Source organism: Coregonus clupeaformis, chromosome 28 (assembly GCF_020615455.1).
Source record: "Coregonus clupeaformis isolate EN_2021a chromosome 28, ASM2061545v1, whole genome shotgun sequence".
Taxonomy (NCBI): Eukaryota; Metazoa; Chordata; class Actinopteri; order Salmoniformes; family Salmonidae; genus Coregonus; species Coregonus clupeaformis.
The window spans coordinates 13,076,500-13,104,222 of record NC_059219.1 but is presented as its reverse complement, the minus strand read 5'-3'; the positions used below and the strand labels follow the sequence as shown (position 1 = coordinate 13,104,222).

The following is a 27,723-nucleotide window of genomic DNA, read 5'->3' as shown; positions in this document are numbered from 1 at the left end:
GTCTCAGAGGGCTGGATCTGCCATAGAAGTGTTGAGGGATGCTAGTGACTACAGAATAGTCTCAGAGGGCTGGATCTGCCATAGAAGTGTTGAGGGATGTTAGTGACTACTGAATAGTCTCAGAGGGCTGGATCTGCCATAGAAGTGTTGAGGGATGCTAGTGACTACAGAATAGTCTCAGAGGGCTGGATCTGCCATAGAAGTGATGAGGGATGCTAGTGACTACAGAATAGTCTCAGAGGGCTGGATCTGCCATAGAAGTGTTGAGGGATGCTAGTGACTACAGAATAGTCTCAGAGGGCTGGATCTGCCATAGAAGTGTTGAGGGATGCTAGTGACTACAGAATAGTCTCAGAGGGCTGGATCTGCCATAGAAGTGTTGAGGGATGCTAGTGACTACTGAATAGTCTCAGAGGGCTGGATCTGCCATAGAAGTGATAAGGGATGCTTGCTAGTGCGAAACACCTAAATCAACCCCTAGTACATCCCCTACTCTCTAGTCACTCCTGTAGAGCTGAGGGGATTGAATAATAGGAGCATGAGATACAATGTGGGATCCCCTTAGGTGTAGTACTCATTTCAGAATAGATGAATGCTTACAAAACTGTCAGAGAACGTGACGAATCTCCTTGTCAAATCAAACAAAGAAACATCCTACCGGAACAAATTCATAGACCTCTTGCTAACAGATCAGAAGCTTAGATAGACAGAGGAGCGTTAGCTATAGCAGAGTCACAATGAAACTGCAAATCTCTGCAAAGAGCCCAAATGGCACCCCATTCCCTACACAGTGCACCTCTTTAGACCAGAGCCCTATGGACCCTGGTCAAAGGTAGTGCACTATATAGGGAATAAGTTGTCATTAGCGACACAACAAGTGTCCGGTCATGACTAATGAGAAACTCCATGGACACGGCTCACAGTGTGCTTGGACAAATGCTGTGTAACTGGACAGAACCTTACAGAATGACCCTCCTATGATTGACATCCCCGTGCCGTTCCTGTCTTCTAATTGGCTCCCAGGGGAGAGGAGATTCAGGCCTTCACGCTGCCCTTATAGCACACACAGAGCATGTGTCAAACCCATGTGAAATTAGTCTCCAGATCTCTCCCTACCTCTGACAGACTACCCTGGTCATGGTCATACCTCAGTGCATCTGTTGGTGGAAAGTGATGCCTTGTCTACGGATTTGTTGGACTGGACGTACAGGGGGAACGTCGGTCTTACCAAGACCCCATACAGTTCTGTATTATCTCAACGTGACAAATGGCAAAATAGGAGAGGATTGGAATGCAAAAAGTAGACCCATGCTTTAGTACCTTTTTTTAAATTGGTATTTTACCCCCAATTTCGATCTTGTCTCATCGCTGCAACTCCCCAACGGGCTCGGGAGAGACGAAGGTCGAGTCATGCGTCCTCCGAAACATGACCCGCCAAACCGCGCTTCTTAACACCCGCCCGCTTAACCCGGAAGCCAGCCGCACCAATATGTCGGAGGAAACACTGTTCAACTGACGACCGAAGTTAGCCTGCAGGCGCACGGCCCGCCACAAGGAGTTGCTAGAGCGCGATGAGCCAAGTAAAGCCCCCCCGGCCAAACCCTCACCTAACCAGGACGACGCTGGGCCAATTGTGCGCCGCCCTTTGGGACTCCTGGTCACGGCCGTTTGTGACACAGCCTGGGATCGAACCCGGGCCTGTAGTGACGCCTCAAGCACTGCGATGCAGTGCCTTAGACCGCTACGCCACTCGGGAGGCCCTTTAAGTACATTTGAAAATGTTTACATTTTTAGTCATTTAGCAGACGCTCTTATTCAGAGCGACTTACATTAGTGTATTCATCTTAGAGCTGGGACGATAAACCGAAAATGACCGATACCGACCATACAGACCACTTACCCAAGGCATTTTGCTGATATCGTTCATTACGATACGTAGCCTATTCTAGAGAAATGTGAAGTTTGAAATGAAATGTTTGCTAATATGGGTGATTCTTAATGGGACAATTGATGGCTACAACCATGTTATAAACTGTGGTGCCCATTAATGTTATAAACTGTGGTGCCCATTAATGTTATAAACCTATCATTCTATTTATTGTTATCGCATCAATTCAGGCAATTTATCACGATATGGATGTTTGTCCTTATCGCCCAGCTCTAATTCATTTTAAGAAAGCTTGGTGAGACAACACATCACAATTGTAGCAAGTACATTTTCCCTCAACAAAGTAGTCATCAGCAAACTCAGTGCTAGTAGGAAGACAAGTGCATATTATTATTATGTATTTGGGGGGGGGGGGTCCCTGTAACGTTTCACAGATCAAATTAACATTCGTATAAGAATACGATAGCCATTTATACAAATGGTTTAGACCCAATGGAACATTTCTCATAGCTTACCTGTTCTGGGTGCTCGCTGCCAATGATCTCAGCCACAGTGTTGAAGGAGTCAGCGTCAGGGAAGGTCTGGGCGTTCATGGTGAGTCGGACCACGATCCTCTGTCCTCGCTTAGCCATCCTGGCCATCATCATGGCGTCTTCCACTGTGATACAGGCGGTAGGGATCTTCTGCACTCCCTCCTCGTAGTCCTGCCAGCCTGTGTGAGGACTGCAACACAGAGAGACCCATGTTAGAAATTATCAGCAGAAATAGGGCACGGTACTACTTTCGGATTCCCATAAATATGACTTACGATAACACACTTTCAAAAAGTCAATATAAAACAATATAAAAAGGTGTACTAGAGGAATACAACACTATATGGAATATATCAATAGCTAGAAATGTGAGGGAAAAATGACATGCAGTCAGACTAGACAGGAAGAGAGACGGCAACATGCAGTCAGACTAGACAGGAAGAGAGATGGCAACATGCAGTCAGACTAGACAGGAAGAGAGATGGCAACATGCAGTCAGACTAGACAGGAAGAGAGACGGCAACATGCAGTCAGACTAGACAGGAAGAGAGATGGCAACATGCAGTCAGACTAGACAGGAAGAGAGACGGCAACATGCAGTCAGACTAGACAGGAAGAGAGATGGCAACATGCAGTCAGACTAGACAGGAAGAGAGACGGCAACATGCAGTCAGACTAGACAGGAAGAGAGATGGCAACGCAGTCAGACTAGACAGGAAGAGAGATGGCAACATGCAGTCAGACTAGACAGGAAGAGAGACGGCAACATGCAGTCAGACTAGACAGGAAGAGAGATGGCAACATGCAGTCAGACTAGACAGGAAGAGAGACGGCAACATGCAGTCAGACTAGACAGGAAGAGAGACGGCAACATGCAGTCAGACTAGACAGGAAGAGAGACGGCAACATGCAGTCAGACTAGACAGGAAGAGAGACGGCAACATGCAGTCAGACTAGACAGGAAGAGAGATGGCAACATGCAGTCAGACTAGACAGGAAGAGAGATGGCAACATGCAGTCAGACTAGACAGGAAGAGAGATGGCAACATGCAGTCAGACTAGACAGGAAGAGAGACGGCAACATGCAGTCAGACTAGACAGGAAGAGAGACGGCAACATGCAGTCAGACTAGACAGGAAGAGAGACGGCAACATGCAGTCAGACTAGACAGGAAGAGAGACGGCAACATGCAGTCAGACTAGACAGGAAGAGAGATGGCAACATGCAGTCAGACTAGACAGGAAGAGAGATGGCAACATGCAGTCAGACGACAGGAAGAGAGATGGCAACATGCAGTCAGACTAGACAGGAAGAGAGATGGCAACATGCAGTCAGACTAGACAGGAAGAGAGACGGCAACATGCAGTCAGACGACAGGAAGAGAGACGGCAACATGCAGTCAGACTAGACAGGAAGAGAGAGCGGCAACATGCAGTCAGACTAGACAGGAAGAGAGACGGCAACATGCAGTCAGACTAGACAGGAAGAGAGACGGCAACATGCAGTCAGACTAGACAGGAAGAGAGACGGCAACATGCAGTCAGACTAGACAGGAAGAGAGACGGCAACATGCAGTCAGACTAGACAGGAAGAGAGACGGCAACATGCAGTCAGACTAGACAGGAAGAGAGATGGCAACATGCAGTCAGACTAGACAGGAAGAGAGACGGCAACATGCAGTCAGACTAGACAGGAAGAGAGATGGCAACATGCAGTCAGACGACAGGAAGAGAGATGGCAACATGCAGTCAGACTAGACAGGAAGAGAGATGGCAACATGCAGTCAGACTAGACAGGAAGAGAGATGGCAACATGCAGTCAGACGACAGGAAGAGAGATGGCAACATGCAGTCAGACTAGACAGGAAGAGAGATGGCAACATGCAGTCAGACGACAGGAAGAGAGATGGCAACATGCAGTCAGACTAGACAGGAAGAGAGATGGCAACATGCAGTCAGACTAGACAGGAAGAGAGATGGCAACATGCAGTCAGACTAGACAGGAAGAGAGACGGCAACATGCAGTCAGACTAGACAGGAAGAGAGATGGCAACATGCAGTCAGACGACAGGAAGAGAGATGGCAACATGCAGTCAGACTAGACAGGAAGAGAGACGGCAACATGCAGTCAGACTAGACAGGAAGAGAGACGGCAACATGCAGTCAGACTAGACAGGAAGAGAGATGGCAACATGCAGTCAGACGACAGGAAGAGAGATGGCAACATGCAGTCAGACTAGACAGGAAGAGAGATGGCAACATGCAGTCAGACTAGACAGGAAGAGAGATGGCAACATGCAGTCAGACGACAGGAAGAGAGATGGCAACATGCAGTCAGACTAGACAGGAAGAGAGATGGCAACATGCAGTCAGACGACAGGAAGAGAGATGGCAACATGCAGTCAGACTAGACAGGAAGAGAGATGGCAACATGCAGTCAGACTAGACAGGAAGAGAGATGGCAACATGCAGTCAGACTAGACAGGAAGAGAGATGGCAACATGCAGTCAGACTAGACAGGAAGAGAGATGGCAACATGCAGTCAGACTAGACAGGAAGAGAGATGGCAACATGCAGTCAGACTAGACAGGAAGAGAGATGGCAACATGCAGTCAGACGACAGGAAGAGAGATGGCAACATGCAGTCAGACTAGACAGGAAGAGAGATGGCAACATGCAGTCAGACTAGACAGGAAGAGAGATGGCAACATGCAGTCAGACGACAGGAAGAGAGACGGCAACATGCAGTCAGACTAGACAGGAAGAGAGACGGCAACATGCAGTCAGACTAGACAGGAAGAGAGACGGCAACATGCAGTCAGACTAGACAGGAAGAGAGACGGCAACATGCAGTCAGACTAGACAGGAAGAGAGACGGCAACATGCAGTCAGACTAGACAGGAAGAGAGACGGCAACATGCAGTCAGACTAGACAGGAAGAGAGACGGCAACATGCAGTCAGACTAGACAGGAAGAGAGACGGCAACATGCAGTCAGACTAGACAGGAAGAGAGACGGCAACATGCAGTCAGACTAGACAGGAAGAGAGATGGCAACATGCAGTCAGACGACAGGAAGAGAGATGGCAACATGCAGTCAGACTAGACAGGAAGAGAGATGGCAACATGCAGTCAGACTAGACAGGAAGAGAGATGGCAACATGCAGTCAGACGACAGGAAGAGAGATGGCAACATGCAGTCAGACTAGACAGGAAGAGAGATGGCAACATGCAGTCAGACGACAGGAAGAGAGAGATGGCAACATGCAGTCAGACTAGACAGGAAGAGAGATGGCAACATGCAGTCAGACGACAGGAAGAGAGATGGCAACATGCAGTCAGACTAGACAGGAAGAGAGACGGCAACATGCAGTCAGACGACAGGAAGAGAGATGGCAACATGCAGTCAGACTAGACAGGAAGAGAGATGGCAACATGCAGTCAGACTAGACAGGAAGAGAGATGGCAACATGCAGTCAGACTAGACAGGAAGAGAGACGGCAACATGCAGTCAGACTAGACAGGAAGAGAGATGGCAACATGCAGTCAGACGACAGGAAGAGAGATGGCAACATGCAGTCAGACTAGACAGGAAGAGAGATGGCAACATGCAGTCAGACTAGACAGGAAGAGAGATGGCAACATGCAGTCAGACGACAGGAAGAGAGAGATGGCAACATGCAGTCAGACTAGACAGGAAGAGAGATGGCAACATGCAGTCAGACGACAGGAAGAGAGATGGCAACATGCAGTCAGACTAGACAGGAAGAGAGATGGCAACATGCAGTCAGACTAGACAGGAAGAGAGATGGCAACATGCAGTCAGACTAGACAGGAAGAGAGATGGCAACATGCAGTCAGACTAGACAGGAAGAGAGATGGCAACATGCAGTCAGACTAGACAGGAAGAGAGATGGCAACATGCAGTCAGACTAGACAGGAAGAGAGACGGCAACATGCAGTCAGACTAGACAGGAAGAGAGATGGCAACATGCAGTCAGACTAGACAGGAAGAGAGATGGCAACATGCAGTCAGACTAGACAGGAAGAGAGATGGCAACATGCAGTCAGACTAGACAGGAAGAGAGACGGCAACATGCAGTCAGACTAGACAGGAAGAGAGACGGCAACATGCAGTCAGACTAGACAGGAAGAGAGATGGCAACATGCAGTCAGACTAGACAGGAAGAAAGACGGCAACATGCAGTCAGACTAGACAGGAAGAGAGATAGCAACATGCAGTCAGACTAGACAGGAAGAGAGACGGCAACATGCAGTCAGACTAGACAGGAAGAGAGACGGCAACATGCAGTCAGACTAGACAGGAAGAGAGACGGCAACATGCAGTCAGACTAGACAGGAAGAGAGATGGCAACATGCAGTTCCAGCCATAGCCAAGCATTCAACTAATTGGCATTATAAAGGAAGGGATACATTGGATCATTGTGACCCATCCAGTACCTGTTGATGGAGAAGGGTGTGACGGACCGGATGAGAGTAGCCACAGCTCCTACTTTAGCTGCCTTGGATGCCCCAGACTCCCTGTACTGCACAGTCTCCTCATAGCTGACAAAGGGCTGGTTATACACCACGATCTTCCCACTGGCTTCCTTCTGCCTTTTCTTCAGCTCTTCAAAAGACTCCACCACCAGCACCTCTGCTTCAATGCCTGAACCGAAGAGGAGACCGAAAGCAAAAAAAATATGACATGCATGATCATACATCAGTGCACCAATCAAAGACTAATCTAAATATCTACACCTTGGCTTGAGTTGGGGCCTAGCAAATAGTGGCAATACCATTAGCATTGCCTAGGCTTGAGTGATACAACTCATCACTACAGAACATACGGGCAATTCCATGGTAACTGAATTACGCTGAGAACAACAAACATTGATTTCAAAGTTTAACAAACTATACAACTCTATGCACAATGCCTACTTTGAACGATTTACACTGTAAAAAACAAAAAATTACTGGAAAAACTGTGCAGATGCAAAGTTTGGTAACAGAATTACAGTAAAATCATCCTCAGTTTTATTCTGTTACCAAACTTTGTATCTGCACAGTTCTTCCTGTAAATGTATTTTTGTTAAATGTTCTGTGGAAATTGTTAAAGTAGTCCTTGTGCATAGAGTTTGTTAAACTTTGAAATCAATGGTTTTTGTTTGGTATACATTTTTTTGTGAAAAATCGAGTCTCAGTGTAATTTCGTTACCATGGAATTGCCCATAGGCCTACCTCCTTTGGGTGTAGCCACACTGCTCCCCAGTCCTAGGATGGCCATGGTGTGGTTCCGGGGCTGCAGCATCACAGCTCTCTCCTCTCCCCTGACCCAGTGTGGAATCTTCACTGGTTCTAGATGTACGTTCTCCAGCCCATCCTTCCTCAGGGCGTTGAACATATACTTGATAGCCAGGTCCAGGTTCTTAGAGCCACTGACACGGTTCCCTATTGTATCTGTGAAGTCTGCCAGTCTCTCATAGGAGCGGTTCTGGGCTTTGCCATACACAGCCAAGTCTATGATGCTCTGGGCTACCTTTGCATAGCTGGCAATTTCTTTAGCGGTCTCTGGAAATGGCTTTCCACCAGTACTGCGTTGCAAACAGCTACAATGGAGAAATGTGGCCAAAAGAGTCAGTGAGAAAAGGCCACATTGTTTTATATGCCGGTCCTGCATCTGGAGGCAGACAAGAACATATTAAGGTTATTTACAAATATTTTCCTCGTGAGAACAGGCTATTTGCCCTAATGGTCAGACTACACTACATGACCCTAACTTGCTTAAAATATGACAGCACGCTACACGTGCCAGTGTTTACTTCATTATCGGCAACAGAAACCTATTGAGGTATAGCTGATTAAATTAAACTCCACGATTTACGATGGAGTTGAGCTCCGACGTAATTGACATTTTTATCAAAAACTACTTATTTCAGAGACATTGCTCTGTGTAATTGCAGGCTATTCTTTGGGTGCTGAAATCATTCGGGTTTTTTATTAAAACAAATGTGACGTCGGAGCTCCAGTCGGGCCATAGAAGTCATAGAGTTAGTCTGCTAATTGACGCAGTGAAATGCAGTTAGACAACAAGCAAGCAAGCCACAAGCATCCATATATCTAGCGAAATATAATTGTCAGTCGTTGTGATTCCTAACTAGCGAAACATGAAAGGACTTTTAAATTAGGACGTTAAAAAAAAGAACAAACCTTCCTCTGCAGTTAGTTGGTAAATTGCTGACCGTCTTGACAGATGGAATAATTCACAACATATATTTAATTCCTTCTCGCCAACTAGCTATTTCTTATCAATTTCAAAACTACTTCCGCGATATTTGAATGACTACGGCAACGCAGTAGGGACAGTCATGCGTTTTCACTTTCATTGACAAACATCCCGTTTTGTTTTTGTTTCTTTACCAAATTCTGATTTAAAAAAAATAATGCAGTCTGCTCTAACTAATTACTACTCTTGATGTTTACTGCGGACATTTGGCTTTACTCTAGCCATTTGGCTCACAGCAGCATGTTTGTTTAGTATGTGTTTTGATCAGAGATCGCAAACTAACAAAAGCTACTTTTTATTTTACATTTTATTTCAGCTTGCACATTGAAATCTGAGATACCACAGATATGGTATTTGTGCTGCAAGTTATATTCTTACATTTACTTTGTAACAAACAGTGTGTGTCAACATTCCAAAGAATATGTTGGAGTCTTATCAGAAATACAATCAACCTAGAGAAAAGAAACCACATGTGATCACTATTTCATATTAAGACACATTTTTTATTCAGTAGTGTCTCCCATGATAACATACAACACTGCTTTTGTAACACTAAGTTGCCATCTGTCTCCTGCGCTTATGATCGTGACTACTACTTCATGATGCCACTGAAAATATATCCTTTGTCCCTAACAGTAAAAAAACACTTTCAGAATGGTAGGCACTTCAAAAAGGCTTAAAACATCTGTGAATATACATTAAGATACTTGAACTAACATATTACTTCTAGTATCTTCTATATCAATTAATACGTATAAATTATAGTACATTAACATTACAGATACACCATTGCCTTAAAGGTAGAGTCAGCGAAATTGTTGTACAAGCAGCACCGCAGATATTTCAATGAGCAAGATGCAAGACTTTGCTCACACAGTCACGCACACAGTATTTGCGCATGTGCATTGGTTCGCGTCACCGCACGCTCTTACAATGTGGTAGCCAGGTGACCAAAAACAGCGGAGAAGTTTAGCCTCGCGCGCCCACGCTCCTAGTTGTTGCGGAAATTGACCCACTATGCGGTTTTACTTTATGCATCTGCATCATATCGCTGAGTCTACCTTTAAAATAGTCAGGACTAAAGGTAACAAAGTAAATGAGACTGTGTTACATGTCATAATGGCAAAAATACTGTTCCAAGTCCAAGGAAAGTCTTACAGTTAGTACCTTTATTCATTCATTACATACCATGAGAAAAATACACCAACCCAGTGATCAGAGGTTCTTTTTTTAGGGAGGAGGACCGTTCTGTTCTATAGTAGACATTCATAATTCCTTAGAGAGGGAACAGAGAAGTAATAAGGTACACCATGTCCTGTTCACTGGGACTACATCCCAAATGACACCCTATTCCCTATTTAGTGCACTGCTTTTGATCAGGGCTCTTACGGCTCTGGTCAAAAGTAATGCACTATATAGGGACTAAGGTGCCATTTGGGAAAGCACCCTGGGCTTTCAAATCTGATTGACTGAAAATCTAAGTTTAAACAGATATATCAGATGCGTCCGGTGTCCCAGCTGTGGCTATAGTAAATCACTGTACTACTCAAGTCATTACAAAGTCAACTGAAAAGAGTTGAGCGCCGATGTGACTGTTCATTTGCATTAGTTCCCCATATCTAGCAAGTCATAATTTAAAAGCTGCAGATTATATAAACGAAAATCAGCTTTTATATCATAAATTGGTCAGAATAGTTGCAGGTTTGTTTATAAACACCCAAGTCTAACATACCATTGTGATCTGAGGAGAAAATTCAGCGACCTAGTAGTGAAATCTACTGAAAAGGTTCCTCTATATTTTGGGTAACAAAAACTGGAACACAGAGTACATATAGCAGTGGAGGCCGCTGAGGGGAGAACGGCTCATAATAATGGCCGGAACGGAGCAAATGGAATGGCATCAAACACCTGGAAACCATGCGTTTGATACTGCTCCACTGATTCAACTCCTGTCATTATCCCAATTAAGGTGCGACCAACCTCCTGTGATATAATCCACTCCTCAAAGCACGTGTCAAACTCATTCCACGGAGCGCCGAGTGTCTGCGGGTTTTCGCTCCTCCCTTGTACTTGATTAATTAAGTTCACTAATTAGTAAAGAACTCCCCTCACCTGGTTGTCTAGGTCTTAATTGAAAGGAAAAAACCAAAACCCAGACACTAGGCCCTCCATGATTGAGTTTGACACCCCTGCCCCAAAGAGTACCATTTCAAAATCAGTGTTTCCCAACTCAAGTACCTCCAACAGCACACATTTTTGTTGTAGCCCCAGACAAACTCACCTGATTGAACTTGTCAACTAATCATCAGGCCCTCAATAAGTTGAATCAGGCAAGTTTGTCAGGGGCGACAACAAAAGTGTGTACTGTTGGGCGTACTTGACTGGAGTTGGGAAACAATGCTTTATATCAGTAATTTTTTACTAGAAAGGAATGTGCTTTGCTTGGGCCAGATGGCATTGGGTAGTTTTGGAATCCTGTAATTCATTTCACACAATGACAAGAAAAATAACATTTTTTAAATTAAACCAGATTGCTTTATGAGACTAGAAACATTACATAACCTCAACATGAAAAACATAAGTTAATGAAAAAACACTTGACATGCTATGAAAAAAAATCAAAAATAGAATAGATAGGAGAATTATATTCTGTTGTCTCTGTATTTTTATTTCAGTGACCTTTAAAAAAGTTGTTTTTCCTTCCTTACAAATATGTACCGCTACAGGTAGAAAGTAGTCCATGACAATCATATGAATATATTTCACGTTCTCACATTACAAATACATTCTCCAACTGTTCTAATGATCCAAAACATGAAATGTTTACAATAGCCCTGTTTGGCATCATTTAGGGAAAAAAAAGTATTATATATATATATATATTTGCTTAATGAAAAAGCTCCTTGAAACACTTCCTCATTCAATATCATTTCAACCAACAGCATGCGAGGAGGACCCTGCTGTACGTATAGTCCCCTGTAACTCAGTTGGTAGAGCATGGCGCTTGCAACGCCAGGGTTGTGGGTTCGTTTCCCACGGGGGCCAGTATGAAAATGTATGCACTCACTAACTGTAAGTCGCTCTGGATAAGACCATCTGCTAAATGACTAAAATGTAAATGTTTTCAATGTGTCCCAAATGGCACCCTATTCCCTATATGGTGCACAGATCCTGGTCAAAAGTAGTAAGTACACTATAGAGTGAATAGGGTGCCATTTGGGACACAGTCTTTCTGTTGTTCGGTTTCTCTTCATAGTGACAGGGTGGTTGTGCTTCAGGCATAGAACTCCTTGGTGGGGGCTTTCTGATAGGCTGAGCTAGGGGCCTTGCGTTCTCCGAGGACGTAGCTCCCCTCGTCCTTCTTCCTCATTCTGTAGACCAGGAGGAGGATGAGGAAGACGGCGAACAGCAAACCTATAACCCCGCCGGCTATCACCGCTGGACCCGTGGAGGGGGGGGAGAAGAACCACGTCAGAAGATGCTTATCAATCACAATAATTCAATACATTAGCAATACAAGTGATTGGCGTTGATAACACAACAGTGGAACCTTGCTAGAAAGTAAAGTGTTAATAACAGTCTAAATGTCAGATATGATACACCTTTAAAAGATTGTGTGTGGGGCAAGGTAATTACCCCAACCCCATTAAAGATACGTTTGTGATGTGTTTTCTCACCTAGCTATATTAAGATGAATGCACTAATTGTAAGTCACGCTGGATAAGAGCGTCTGCTAAATGACTAAAATGTAAAGTAAATGTAACCCCATTGCCTTCTGTTAACTTTTATGAATAATTAAGAGGGAACTATGATTGCTTTGTGCCTTTTGTATCAAATGTTTGGCAACAACTCACATTGAGAAATTAATGGGAAACGGCACCCTGATAGCTTGATGCAGTAGACTGCAGCTAAGATCAATGGACTAATCAAATATGAGACGGAGCCGACTCAGGAGGAGTCACAATTATACATTTAATTCATAACGTGCTTTTCATTGTAAAACAATCCCGAAGTGTTGTTGGTTGATTGACTCAGTCTCCTTCCCTCTGCTATCAAACTCCAAGGCTATGAGTCTGTTTTTATTAATTCTGAAAGCAAAGTCTAGAGTTACCCATATTTCAAACAGAGCCCATGTTTCAGATCCAATCTCTGATAGTGGGCTGTATTGAAAAATGACCTCTTCAATTGGAACTGAGATTACAGATTACTGTTTTGATTAATCATTATCGTATTGTGGATCGCTTTTTTGTGTGATGTTTAACTTATATGTTGTCTCATGATATTTTATTGCTTTCATTATGCTCAGGTCTCATTTGAAAAAGAGATATGCTAATGTCAACACGATCTCCTGAATAAATAAAGGATAAAAATAAAAAAAACATACCTGCAAGCACCTCCGTCCTCTGGAAAAGGTTTTCGGATTGCACATCGTAAGGTGTGTCTGCCTCATACAGCAACCTGGAAGCACTGGTGGTGCTGGGAGGAGCTTCACTGCTGATAACAGTCTCCTCTGTCACGTCCAGAGACTGTTCAGGGACCTGGGTCTGACACACACAGACAGAGGGAGAGAGAGATTTAGAATTTTCACAACAACTATAAAATCACAGGGATACTATTAAGTCCTTGCCATGTCAGGGGTGCGAGGTAAGGATGAGGTCAAATGAAACCACCACACTAAAGTCAGTTATAAAGAGAGGCATACCTCTGTCTCTGTCTCAGCTATTTCTGTGCTCTGGTCAGTGAATGTAAACATCTCCTCCACGGTGGTTGAAGGGTCTGGTAGAGAGTCCTGGGTTGGCTCTGCTTCAGGAGCAGCGAACACCGTTTTCACTTTGACCACTGGCTCAGTGACCTCACCGATAGCTGAGGAGGAAAATAATCCAAATGTATCGACTCCAGAAGGAAATTTGGTTTGCAGGCAGGGGTAACATGATAAACTAACAACAATTCACAATAATGCCAGTGCTAATGGATTCAATACTAATGATAGAGGCACTTTTCATTCATAAAGAATTGACCAATAATCACGCAACCCCTGCCATACAGACCCAGAAATAGAGTGGAAGCCAGATCTGTTTGAGTGTTATCGTACAGTACATTATACAGTCTATGGCACTGTTCAGGTTAGGGTATACGACATAATGACTCATTCATTATAGAAGGCGTCTCTCTATATGACATATGACTGCACTTGGCCGCATGTGAAACATCGGTGCTTTCACCGCCTCCGTAGGTCCATTGTGATCCTGCGGTACCAGTGTGCCCTAGTAGTCTAACCAAAGTCAAAGGTTCCTGTGCACCGTCTATGACCTTCGTAGAGCCAGTACAATTAGAGCTTTACATACAGCTATAACTCTTAAATGGCATTATCAGGTTGCTATGTTAATTACATTAGGAAGTAACGGTGAAATATTTTATAAGAATGTAACCATTGCTTACTCATATCACCGGACCCTGATCCAGAGTTGTAACCGTCGTCATCTACGGAGTCTCCTGACTGGTCATCCAGGTACAGGTAATCCGACTGCGCCGAGATGAATATCTGTCAATGGAGAGCAAGAGATTAATGAAAGTGTCTCCACCATAGAAATTGAATTCTACTGGTACCCACATGCTATTTAGACAATAAGGCACGAAGGGGGTGTGGTATATGTCCAATAGACCACAGCTATGCACGACGCAATGCAGAGTACAGCCTGGATACAGCCCTTAGCATATTGGCCATATACCACAAACCCCCAAGATGCCTTTTTGCTATTATAAAGTAGTTAAACATAAATAGAACAGTAAACAAGTGTGTTTGCGTCATACCCATGATATATTGTCTGATATACCACAGTTTGATCAGCATCCAGGATCCATAATAATAATAATAATACTCTAACTGACCCCATGACACAAACTATTCCCAGTGTAGATTGTATAATCTTAAGGGCATGAATCAAACACCTTTCACCGTGGAGGATATCCATGCTGTTTATTTTATACAGGCATTAGAAGCGCAAGAGCAAAAAAATATATAGAAAGAACCATTCTAAGAAAATCAAGAGCTCTTAAATGTTTTGGAAGAACAAAATAAAGACAAATATTTTTGAAGAAATACAACTCTTTCTTATCACAGTTCCCTGGGAAACAAACTGAACAGAAGCAGGCGTCTCACAATGAGCCTCCCCATTACCTGAAATACCACTTAGAAGCTATGAAGGCCTGGATCAAATCTCCCCATTTTCTGAAGTGGAACCCAAAGACAATGTATGAGCCTTCCTGTAATCCCTCTGCATGTGGGGAGCAGGCTAAACAGGAAGGTGTCATTGTCTGACTGGCTCATCCAATCCCAAGGCAACTTGTTGTTGTTGTGCGAGTGTGAATGGATGGATTAATTAATTGATTAATTAACAAAAACTACTTTTCAGGGCAGGAGGCTGCTCTCAGAGCAGATGGAGCAGTGTCTTGTCTGACTCTCTGAACCCTGGGTGCTTCTAGTCATCCCTCCCAACCCCCTGCATTCCTTTAAATCTCTGCCCCACCACAGTAGCCTAGTAGGGCTCATGGAAACCACCAGTCACAGCCACTGATGCTCACCAAGACGTGTGATGTTTCCACACAATTGTGCTTCCCAAAATCCCCACAAAAGCAATATGTTTGACAAAGGTACTAAGGATGCACCCTCAGTGTGTGTGTGTGTGTGCGCGCGCGCGCGCGCGCGCCTTGTCTGCCTTTTTGCTCAGCTGATAAATGTTGACACTAAGGAGTCTGGTTCAATTTTCAGGTCTTTGTTGGTGAAGGAGAGAAAAAGAAGAGTGCCAGACAAGGATGCTGTAATAAAGAGGAAGGACGTGTGCTTCAAAGGAAGCAGAGCCTAGTACACAATAAGAGGACATGTCATTTCAGACTCACTGAAGGAGAAAGAGGCTACAAAGAGCACAATGGCGCTGGCTGAAAATAGGGTATACCCAGCTAGATATAGAGCTTTCCTTTTGGCCTCCGACTGGGATCACTGAGGGAAACAGTTCAAAGCCACAAAAACTCATCAACCTCTGACTAACATTTCCTTTAGGATGTAATTGTCGTCTGTACAAAAACACATATTTGGTGTGCCATTGTGTTGTGCTCCAGTGGTCTTTCAAAACTCACACACAGTGGATCATCTTTTGATTGCTATGCAACATACTATAGAGAACGCAGCAGACAGAACATAAGGCAGAGAAAGTCATGATCAAAGTCAGCCTCTGAAAGTAATCCAGTAAAACGATGTAGATAAGGGCTCCCATGTTTTTAGTCATTTAGCAGACACTCTTATCCAGAGCCACTTACAGGAGCAATTAGGGTTAAGTGCCTTGCTTAAGGGCACCGACAGACTTTTCACCTAGTCGGCTCGGGATTAGAACCAGCGACCTTTCGGTTACTGGCACAAAGCTCTTACCCACTAGTGCTACCTAACGGTGTTCCGTACACATTTTGCGTAACCGTGGCATTCAAACGAGGCTGCAATGAAAACTAAAATGGGACTGTTGCGACTGTGTTGGCACCAAAATCTGGGGTGTAAGCTACGTTCCTATTCAAGCGTTGATTGACATGGTAATAGTTCAATAGTATGAGAAAATATGAAAGAAAACGGACCCCTCGGACGCTGTATGTTACATCGTGACGTGTCAACGCTCAGTGGTGACTCATCCTAGAAGACCACTAGTACACTATGAAGAGTATGACTGATACCTACTGTACACTATGGTATGAAGAGTATGACTGATACCTACTGTACACTATGGTATGAAGAGTATGACTGATACCTACTGTACACTATGGTATGAAGAGTATGACTGATACCTACTGTACACTATGGTATGAAGAGTATGACTGATACCTTCTGTACACTATGGTATGAAGAGTATGACTGATACCTACTGTACACTAATTCCATTTGCCGGCCCTGAAAACACTTCCCGGTATTTAAAAGTATTTGACCCAGGTCTGCTTGACTGCTTCAGAGGCTAATCAGCTAAGTGTTATGACTAATTAAGTCAAGTTGACCCCAAACATCTAATAGAGATAACCTATAGAGAGAACATTGTGAGAACGATGGAGACTCTCAGGGTCAGCCGGTGACCATACAGTAGTAGTCTAGTAATAGTCTGAATTCCTAGCCAGTGAGTCATGAAGTACAACGTCAATAGAGACAAACATTAAGCAGCCCTGACCATTTCCTCCAATGGCCTTTGTTGGTTAAGATTAGTCCAGGACCCAGGTCCTGGTACGGTACAGAGTAAGATTGGCTACTGAAAGCCCCTTGCTTCCTGCGTTCCAGATTCTTATTAGATAGTAGTGTTAGGTTAGGATGTATCTAAGAATAGGGTAAGATTGTGTCAGGGGCTGTTTTCCAGAGGCCTATTTGTTCAGATAGTCCTAATGCATGTACATATTGCCTATGTGTACACACACAAACAAAAGGATGCCATTTCTCTATGATTAGTCTCTGAACAACATTTTTGCACCTAGACCACATGTAGCATATATGCCTTGACAAAATACACTGTTCTAGAGGTGAGGATCAATTACTTTCACAAGCCCTACAACCTTCTTATGAATAGGCCTAACTGCTATATAAAGCAGTGGTTTATGGGGGTTTCAACACAGCATCATATGGGTCTGCCTCTTAACTCTTCAGTGAGAGGGAGAGATAGAAGAGAAGAGGCGATGAGAGAACAGTGTTTGCAGCAGTACGATGTGGTGGTGAATAATCTCTCATTCCAAAACAAACTGCTGTCAGACATATGAAGGTGAGCCTCACATTCCTGAGTCTAAGTAGCAGCACAAGTGAGGTATTGTGCAGGGAGCCGAGGAGCTCAGGACTGAGCTTTCAGGCTGTGCCAAACCTACAACTGAAAAGGAAATACTCCCTCTGCTCACTAGCTAGCTCCTTCCAGCCAGCCCAGCCACACTACACGGTCACTGGCCTCTTTGCTCCTGGCTCACGGAACATTGTGTGTGCTAAAATAAGTGTTCAAATAATGAGAGCCTGTTAATTCTGGCACAAAAGACATCTTGATGGAAAACATTTCACATCAACAAAACATGTCCCTTCTCCGTATGTGAGACCTTTAGTAAAAGGTTAGAATCTAAAGGTTAGAATCATTAAGGTATTGTCGTTAGTGGCTATCACAGCAACAAATACTGGGGACGTGTCAGCTAATCACGTCACCCTCCTCCACAGGTATAGTTGTCAGCTGTAATGATGGGAAGAGAGAACCTGCCAAGATATGGCTAATACCACAGGACTTATGGAGCCTTGCTATTTATTTATACACATTCCAGGCAGATCTAGGATGACTCCCTGATATGATCTAGGATGACTCCCTGATATGATCTAGGATGACTCCCTGATATGATCTAGGATGACTCCCTGATATGATCTAGGATGACTCCCTGATATGATCTAGGATGACTCCCTGATATGATCTAGGATGACTCCCTGATATGATCTAGGATGACTACCTGATATGATCTAGGATGACTACCTGATATGATCTAGGATGACTACCTGATATGATCTAGGATGACTACCTGATATGAATGGAATCTCAATATGGACATAGGATTTCCTTTGAAAGTCCTCCTCCATGCCCTGAAGGCTGTCGTTTCTCAGCATACCCCGGTCAGACAGCTAGAGGAAAACAGGACATTCCGTGCTGCTTACATTCACACATTAAATTACATCCAGCGCTACCAGCAACACTGTCCAGATAGCATCAGTACTATACTCTCAACCTGGAAAACAGTCTCCAGTCCAGAAGGTTGCAAACATTTCTCCCCACAACACAAATAAAAATATCAGAAATCTTGAAAAGGAACTTACTGCAACTGTCAAATCAGTGGGTTATTATAACCTTTGCATTTCTATCACTATTAGCGATCAAAGCTAATAGTGATGGGGGGGGGGTTCAATTATCCAGTTAAATCAGACATCTGAGACTGTCAAGCAGGACAAACACATTTTTAACAAGTTGACAGAGGTTCATGAAGATGTTACATCACAGGAACACAACCCAGGAGTTATATTAGTTGTTAGGAGGTACATTTGATTTGAGAAGCAGTTTGAGGAACATGTTAATTGTGCATTACCTTCCACAACAAAATAGATATACCATCTCTGCCAGTATCACCCAATAACACCAACACCATGAATGCAACCAAACAGGCCTACCAAGACAATAACCCAGCATGTGGACCTACGGTACATACAGGAGCTCTCTAGTAACCAGCTTCCTTCCGCAGTGCTGGGAAGCAGCACAGATGTTACAGGTGTGGGTTACAATATTAACCCACATCTGCCAAGGGCTCAGCTCAGCTCCTTGCAGGGCACAGCAGTTCTAGGCTACGTCCCAAATGGCTCCATTCTCTATTTAGCGCACTACTTTGGATGGGCCCTGGTCAGAAGTAGTGCACTACATAGAGAATAGGGTGCCATTTGGGACGCAGCCCTTGATGATGTAGTAGCTGTCCAACCAGCTGCTGACATTCGCAGCCCCTCAGGAGTACACAGGAAGAGCATTAACTAACTACTAGACGGTGCCAGCGCCCCACCAGAGCTGCTGCAGAGGCTAACAGGATGAATACAGCCCATTCAGACCAGAGGCATGTCTGGTATTCTTAATATGATTGCATAAACACAGGTGTTGTACTAAGGCAATGGGGCTGGGGAGAGGAGAGGAGATTATACTGGCCTGGGTTTTCCAGTAATACTGACCGTCTTCTTGGAGGGGGGCGGGGAGCGGACTACTGGCGTCAGAGAAATTCTGGGGATTTTTAAAAAATGGACTGTACAAGCCTGAATGGAGGAACTAGGTGTAGCGTACGTGGTTCTGAAATTATAGAGAGTGACAAAACCCAATTATGGTGAGATTACGTGCCGTTTCAGCGTCCACAAAATGTGACTTTGTCAAGTGTCGTCTTTCAAAAGAGAGATGTTGCTACTACTCGTCAGAGCTTCTTATACACCAAGGCCTGTCACTGCTGTCTTTGCCTCTGGACAGGCAAAGACAGATTAAATAAATACAAAATACATTAACTTTGGTCCTTGGACATAATTGAATACTACCGTAGTATGTGAGTATGAAGTAGCTTACTGTGGTGTGGGACCCTGTGTGAGGGCTGGCTGATCCCACTCCTTCAACTCTGACCTTAACATTAAGGACTATATTCAATCAAAGCTGCATTGCGGGATTTAGGTAGTAGCGCTCCGGAATGACCACTTTAAGTCTAGCACATATTTAAAAAATGAAAAATAAATTGAAAAAATATCTAATACTTTCATATCCAATTCAACACTTGGCAATAGCTTTTTTTTTTTTTAAGGTGTAATTTGATATCTAGGAAGTTTTCAGAGGACAGAGTTCATGAAAGAGTTGGGAACAGAAAATCTAACAATCATTTATTTTCTGCCTCCGTTTTCCATCCTGGTAATCACGGTTTGACACTTCTCTGTCATAGTCTAGGGATTACCTGAGCCAAGACAATTCTGTCTAATTTCAGTGATTACCTGAGCCAAGACATAAAAACAGGGGACCTGTGCGGGATAGTTTCAGGAGTAGCCAAGGAAAAGCAAAGTTCAGTTGTGCAAAATATAGCTACTGTAAAGCAGATAATATTGAGAAATTCATTGCATCTTTCTGTTAATTCCAGAGTAAAACATCTGACAGCAAATGAGTCTGCACATGAAATCACTTCAAAAAGACAGGATTACTGAGCAATTACTGTCTAAATTCAGGCTCATTGATAATTATAGCCTTTCACAAGTTCTTAAACTATACCCCAGGCTTGGTCAGAGAGAGAAGCTACGGATCTGTCTCAGTTTGCTGTATTCCTTGACGTGATGCCACCACACACACAGCTTTAAGGCGTCTACACTGTTCACGTGCGCAGATCTACGCACGTGCATGTTCGTAGGTGGAGTCGATTTTGGGGGGCAGCGGACACGTTGTTGCGTTCTACCCAGAGAGGAAGTCCGCCTTGTGTAGTGTAGATCCACTAGCGGGCTTGGGGAGCCAGAGTAGCCATCAAGCACTTCCGGAACCGGTGTATATGCCTGGTTACAAATATAGCTAGCTAGACATGTCTGGTGTTCTATGCTTTCAACGCTACTTTAAGGATTTATATATATATATATATATATATATATATATACACACACATACATACATACACACAAACCTTAGCACTCCAGATAAACTTACTTTCAGGATTTAACTAGCTGCAGAAGCAAACATGTCTGCCTCCAAATTGGAAGAGCTTAACCTGCTCTTACTACTCATGTTTTTATTTCTCACAGAGAAAAATGCATGTTGGTCCACTGAACATTGCAAGTGGGCACAACTGAGAATACGTCTCGTCTGACCTATTTGAAGCATTGACGAGGGAAGACATTTTCAATACTTTCGGATGTTTTTGGCGAGTGGCGGCACACAGCAAAAGCATCGCTGCGAGTTATAAGGTAGGAAACTCGACAGTTTGCGCCAGGCTATCTGGCATGTCCCGAAGACAGATTATGTTGCTTATCTCTCCATAGCAAAATGGGCCGAAAACGCCTGAGTTTTGGGATCGTTGGAATTATCAGTTTTGTGTAGGAGCAGTGGACAGGAAACATATTCGGATCCGAGCTCCAGCAAACTCTGGTAGCGAGTACTACAACTACAAGGGATATTTCTCAATGGTCCTGCTGGCAGTCCGCGATGCAAAGTACCGCTTCAACATGGTCAACATGGGTGCATTTGGGAGGGAGGGAGATGTGGGAATCTTCTCACGAAGCAAGTTCAGCTCCCAACTCATTGCAGGCCATCTGCCGACAGCAAGGCCAGAGTCCATGGCGGTGACCCAAACACCGAGCCCATATGTCTTTCTGGGAGACGAGGCATTCCCTCTGAAGGTCAACATGATGCGACCATATCCAGGTAAGATTCTGTAAATACATATGACTTGTAATATTACGATGTGAAAATTATACCAATGTGAATAGCAGTTGTAATGATATGCCTCACATAAAAATGCTCTGGCATCCCAGTAGGAGGATGGAGGCCTATGTCCAAAGTATAAACTACACAGTTGTTACAGTACACATTTGATAGCCTTCATATTCCTGTTCAACACTAATGCTTATTTTATTCAAAGGTTCTTCGGGCCTTGATGATGTCAAGAAGATCTACAACTACAATCACACAAGAGCCAGAAGAATTAGTCCTGAATCATGAGACAGACAGCTGGCCCATACTCCACACCTGGCCCATACTCCACACCTGGCACCAACACACAACTGGGTTAAAACAATTAGGAACTAGATCATGAACAACTCATCAACACCAAATGAGAGCAGACAACTGAGCACCTGAAATAGAGTAAGAGTTCTCACTATAAAAAATGATCCCCTGTGGACAGACTATATTAACAGAGTTTACTAAAAAACAGCAGACATATACTGAGTGTCCAAAACATTATGAACACCTCCTTCCATGACAGGTGAATCGAGGTTTAAAGCTATGATCCCTTATTGATGTCGCCTGTTAAATCCACTTCAAATCAGTGTAGATGAAGGGGAGGAGACAGGTTAAAGGAGGATTTTTAAGCCTTGAGACAATTGAGACATGGATTGTGTATGCGTGCCATTCAGAGGATAAATGGGCAAGACAAAATATTGAAGTGCCTTTGAACGGGGTATGGTAGTAGGTGCCAGATACACCGATTTGTGTCAAGAACTGCAACGCTGCTGGGTTTTTAACACTCAACAGTTTCCTGTGGCATTGGAGTCAACATGGGCCAGCATCCCTGTGGAACGCTTTCAACGCCTTGTAGAGTCCATGCCCTGACGAATTGAGGCTGTTCTGAGGGGAAGGAGGGGGGGGCAGGTGCTCCTAATGTTTTGTACACTCAGTGTATACCCACTATTAGTGCACAGGTACAAGCTTTAGAAACAATAAGGCACTTAACCCTAATTGTTCCTGTAAGTCACTCTGGATAAAAGAGTCTGCTAAATGACTAAAATATAAATCTTGACTTGTTTCCCCTTCATTTCTGATGGCTGTGGGCCAAATCAGGCTCCCTCTGGATCTATAAAAAGGATCCCACATTTACTGTTGAATTATACGTGTTGGGTTGCAGCCGGGCTTCTGTGACATGCTTAGCAGAGTTTTACAAAAACTCCTCAGCAGAGACATATAATCCCCAATGTTGAAAGATCAACAAAGGCTCTGTGAGCAACTTCCCTCCCTTAAATCATCACAAAATATTAATAATTGATGTAACCCAAGTGACATCAACTGATTGAACTCATATACTTCAGATTGGAGGTAGTGACCTAACTGGAGAACCTCAGACCTTTTAAAAAGACTGAACAATGCTGTCAAACCACAACCCTACAAGTATTTGACCCAGCAACAAGCTCAACCCTACAAGTATTCAAATCAAATCTGATTGGTTGCATGCACATATTTAGCAGATGTTATTGCAGGTGTACCAACATGCTTGTGTTTTTGACCCAGCAACAAGCTCAACCCTGCAAATATGTTTAACATTCCAGACAAGCTTTGGTGGACAGATAAAAGGGAAGCCTCTGATACACACACACACACACACGAGAGAGAGAGAAAGAAAGAGAGAAAGAAAAAGAGGTGGGCAAACGAGCACAAATACAGATGGAGCACAGTTCCACTTACATGTGCCCTGTCTGTCAGTCCATACATACTAGCCAAAACAAAAACAAGCCATCTCCCCAGACCATAAGTTTGTAGTATTTTGAGCTCAGAGCTGTGTATCTTTATAGCTCTACTGTTTGTCAGACAGGCAGGGTAGAGGTGAGTAAACAGACTGTCAGACAGAGAGGACAGAACCCAGAAGCTACATGAATCCCAGACAGATAGACCAGTCCTATCCAGTCAGCACTGATCACTCCCAGACAGACAGAGCAGCCCTATCCAGTCAGTACTGATCACAGCTCTACAGAACATGCTGTACCCTGTGTATTGCATGCATGACTAACACTGGTGAGGGCCTCCCTCCTGACAGGAAACAATTAACTTGTTTATTTAAAATATTCCCAAATGAAGTCACACAGAAAATAACACCACTGGAACATCTTAGGTCATGTGTGAGACCGCAGTTCCAAAGGAAATAAAACTGATTCGTTCCTGTTTTGTATTGACAAGCTGTGATAACGATATTATCAGTCTGTCCTTCTGTGTATCAATCAACCCAAGAGGGTCAGAATGACATAAAACATGTGGATTAAGAGTCCAGATCACTCTGCCTTTTACATCCATTACATTCAGACCTTCACCTCTGACTCACATAGGGCTTCAGCTGTCTCTAAAAATTACACTAATGTCTATTGAGGAGAGCACATCTGCCAGAAACATACAGTACAAAACCATCTGGAGTGGGTGTTTTTGTTTTTCGGAAAGTGTTATGGCCATATGGAAATAACTCAAGGCAAGGGACATTTAGCACCAGTCACATCTATCAGCAAAGAGCAGACAGAGGGGTATTCTACCTCTCTGAGGCTTTTCAACTGTGTAAACAATGTCGGCTGGCATAACACCACAACAACACAATAACACCACAGCAAGCTGTCGATAGTACACAACGTCATGGAACATCTTGTGTTTGACTACTGTCCACGCTATTCTAGAACATGTTACGTTAAGGTTAACTTTCACTCTAGGATGTATGATCAGAGTAGCAATGATCAAATAATTCCATGTACAATCAAATCAAAAAAATAAAACTGGGAGAAGTCAAAGCATTTACTAAATCTACATGCATATGATACATTTGTCAAGAAAGGTTAAAAACTAACATCTTATTATTGACCTTCAGATCTGAGCCAAACAACCTACACAGTTTCATTATCCAGTTTCCACAACTTCAGGGCTTCATAGATGCACATAGCAGACGGTGTCTACATCACAAGGTTTTCCCCACACAACCCAGCCGCGTAGTGCCTTGCTGCATAACCACCCCCAGGTTTTCACTGAGAACGTTACATTTGCTAAGCTAACTGAGGCAGGGAAGGAATGAGTGTAACAGTCAGTACTGAAGCTGCTGTACATGACCATTTTCCATCCTCCCAAGAAATCCTATTTGTCAGCCTACTATTTCATTACTTTTCTCATTCAGGTTTCTAGAGCTCTGATCAATGTCAGTTAAGTACATTTAACGCCAGATGTTTCTATACCGTTGAAGTTATTCCCAACCATGCCTTAGTATTTGATGTGGTACATCTGTATGACGAACTTTCAGTGACACACCGTTGGTGATGATATGACAAGTGATGTCACTTCAGTTACACCTAACAGCAGACGTTTCTTCACTGTTGACTTTAATACCAATCAGGCCAGATGTCATGGCGACAGTGGTATAGTACATTAAGCACTTTCAGTGACAAACAGTTGGTGATGATATGACGGTTACGACATCTCAGTTAAACTATTGCTCTAGTTTTAGCTAAATATTACTAACTGTTCCCGCGTTAACAAAAATATGGATAGTGATGAGGGAAGAGTCCAGTCCAAGATGTAATGAATGAAGAGGAAAGTGACGGTGTTTATGTTTTCTGAAGAAAAATGGAAGGGGATGAGTGATGGTGGTGTCTGAAATGCTGAATGGACCAAATGCAGTCAACAGCTCTAAAGGAGTGGAGTCTGACCTAATGTTAGAAGGGAGCGTCGGGCTTGCAGCCTTCACCACAGTTACAACACACACATCCCCCAAAATAACTTCGTTCATCCACCCACCTTCACTTTAGTAGAACGCCCCTAGGTTGATACCCTCACAACTACTACAACTATAGAACCCTGCACCCCCATTCTACTTTAAATCAGAGATGAGGGCCCTCGCCTTTATTGTTTTTTGGTTTATAAAACAATCCATGTTGGGAGGCTGGGGCTAATGAACACAGATGTGCCTTGCAGCCAAGTGCAAAACTGCTGCTTCATAACAATGGCCATGTTAGTTAGGCAACGGCATCACCGTGCCAATGATAGAGCCCTGTCTACTGTAATGGAAGACGGGTGGGGAAATGTCCCTATAGAGTAGTATACAAACAAACTTATAAAATGTGTGTCATCTCCATTGCTGGACAATTCAGTAGTTGCTCAATGTGTCTTTCAATAGGTTGTTATTGTACACTTGTTATAAGGCAACACTGAGATGCCTGTGTTTTGAGCCTGGTTAAATGGAACCATTTAATCTGTTTTGACCAAGGAACAGAGACGACTATAGCTCCACACCGCCTCTTGAAAATCATATTTGACCACTGTGAAATCAAGCTGTGTAAAAAAAAATATCTTCGATGATGAACGTCTTCATAAAAATATTAATTCTACACGTGCTTTTCTGGCAACTGTAAAAGGTATCCTTATAATTGGGGCCACAATATGATAAGACATCAGTCATATGGGAAGCGCACAAGGGAAAGAAAATGGGAATACATTATAAATAAGGGAATAGTTACATTGCCTTCTTTACTTGTAAAAGTAGACAGATACTCGCAGAGATTATGAAGAACGCGAGTGAGGCAAGCATGCAAAGTAGCCTACATCGAAACTAAAGCCCGTTTAGAAAACATTTCAGCAGCGCCTTACCGCGCGAGGTATAACAAAACCTTTTAATATTACTTTCTTTGTCTTGACAACTTTACTCACCGTTTTACTCATAAAACAGGTCGCCACCGCGAAAATCAAGAGCATCCAAGTGTTCGTCATTATTCCTTTGGAAAGAACAAACCGTGGCGTGGGTGAAAAATAGATCTATTAGCTAGCGCTCATAGAAAAAATAAAAATGATCTTCACAGTTGTAAACCCCACTCTCTCGCCCACAGATTATACTCTCCCAATCGAATTATTCCAAAACGAGAAACCAAGATTCCCCACTCGATGTTTATCTCCGAATAAAATAGTATCTCTCCCGTTTTCCAAGTACTTTTCTACTGAAAGGGAGCAGCGGAAGAACGCGCTATTGCTCAGGAACCATTACACGTACTGATGCGCCCAGCTTGGAACTCAACATTCATTGACAAACTCGCGCAGGGGTGGAAACAAGGTAGTTAGGAAAGTGTCTTCTACAATTGATTGACAGATACTTGGACCATAAAGAAGCAGCCTTCACTTGAGGGTGCAGTGATACTTTTAATTGGCAATTTGACATAACCACAAGTGAATGAGTTATGATAGGCTAGTAGAGTATGCCTACACAGGTTATGATAGACCCATCTCACTTCTGACACCAATGCAGCATTCAGGGGTAGTATGACACCTCACAATACATTGAAAGGTCTAACCCAGGGCTCTCCAACCCTGTTTCTGGAGAGCTATCGTCCTGTAGGTTTTCGCCCCAACCCTAATCTAGCACACCTGATTTTAATAATTAACTGGTTGATAAACGAATCAGGTTAGTAACAACTGGGGTTGAAATTAAAATGTACAGGATGTTAGCTCTCCAGGAGCAGGGTTGGAGAGGAGCCCTGGTTAAACCTATTGTTTTTACATCAGTGAAGATGAAGAGATGGCGCCACTCAACTGTTTAGAACAGGGGTGTCAAAACTCATTCCATGGAGTGCCTAGTGTCTGCTGGTTTTCGGTTTTTCCTTTCAATTAAGTCCTAGACAGGTGAGGGGAGTTCTTTACTATTAGTGACCTTCATCAATCAAGTACAAGGGAGTGTGAAAAATGTATGCACTCACTAACTGTAAATCGCTCTGGATAAGAGCGTCTGCTAAATGACTAAAATGTCAATGTAAAACCCGCAGACACTCGGCCCTCCATGGAATGAGTTTGACACGTGGTTTAGATGCACTGTTGTCTATACTTAGATATAAACTTTACTTAAATAAAACATCAATATATGAATACAAATATAATAATATGACGGGATCATACAACAAAATAAAGCGTATCATGCAAATAATAATACTTTGATTATACCTTGCTCACGGTGTGGCAAATTAGATCTAATATTTTGTCAGGTTAGTTCAGTTTTG

General features: G+C 43.5%; 2 protein-coding genes across 2 annotated transcripts in view; both read right to left on the bottom strand.

Annotated features, from left to right (window-relative positions):
- LOC121542645 (carboxypeptidase Q-like) overlaps nt 1–8,755 on the bottom strand; it is a 47,748-nt gene extending 38,993 nt beyond the window's left edge. Inside the window, exons 1-4 of the mRNA XM_041852106.2 lie at nt 8,630–8,755; nt 7,661–8,099; nt 6,881–7,088; nt 2,404–2,611 (exon numbers count right to left, since the gene is read on the bottom strand). Coding sequence (XP_041708040.2) covers nt 2,404–2,611; nt 6,881–7,088; nt 7,661–8,099 — 855 coding nt within the window. The 5' untranslated portion in view covers nt 8,630–8,755. The remainder of the gene's footprint in view (nt 1–2,403; nt 2,612–6,880; nt 7,089–7,660; nt 8,100–8,629) is intronic.
- A 3,104-nt stretch (nt 8,756–11,859) lies between these two features.
- LOC121542646 (syndecan-2-like) lies at nt 11,860–26,780 on the bottom strand. The gene is made up of 5 exons (XM_041852107.2): nt 26,390–26,780; nt 14,145–14,247; nt 13,408–13,568; nt 13,090–13,249; nt 11,860–12,143 (listed from the first exon to the last, which is right to left on the bottom strand). Exons 1-5 carry the CDS (start codon nt 26,447–26,449, stop codon nt 11,980–11,982), a joined length of 648 nt encoding a protein of 215 aa, XP_041708041.1. The 5' UTR covers nt 26,450–26,780; the 3' UTR covers nt 11,860–11,979.
- Between the last annotated feature and the right edge of the window lie 943 nt (nt 26,781–27,723).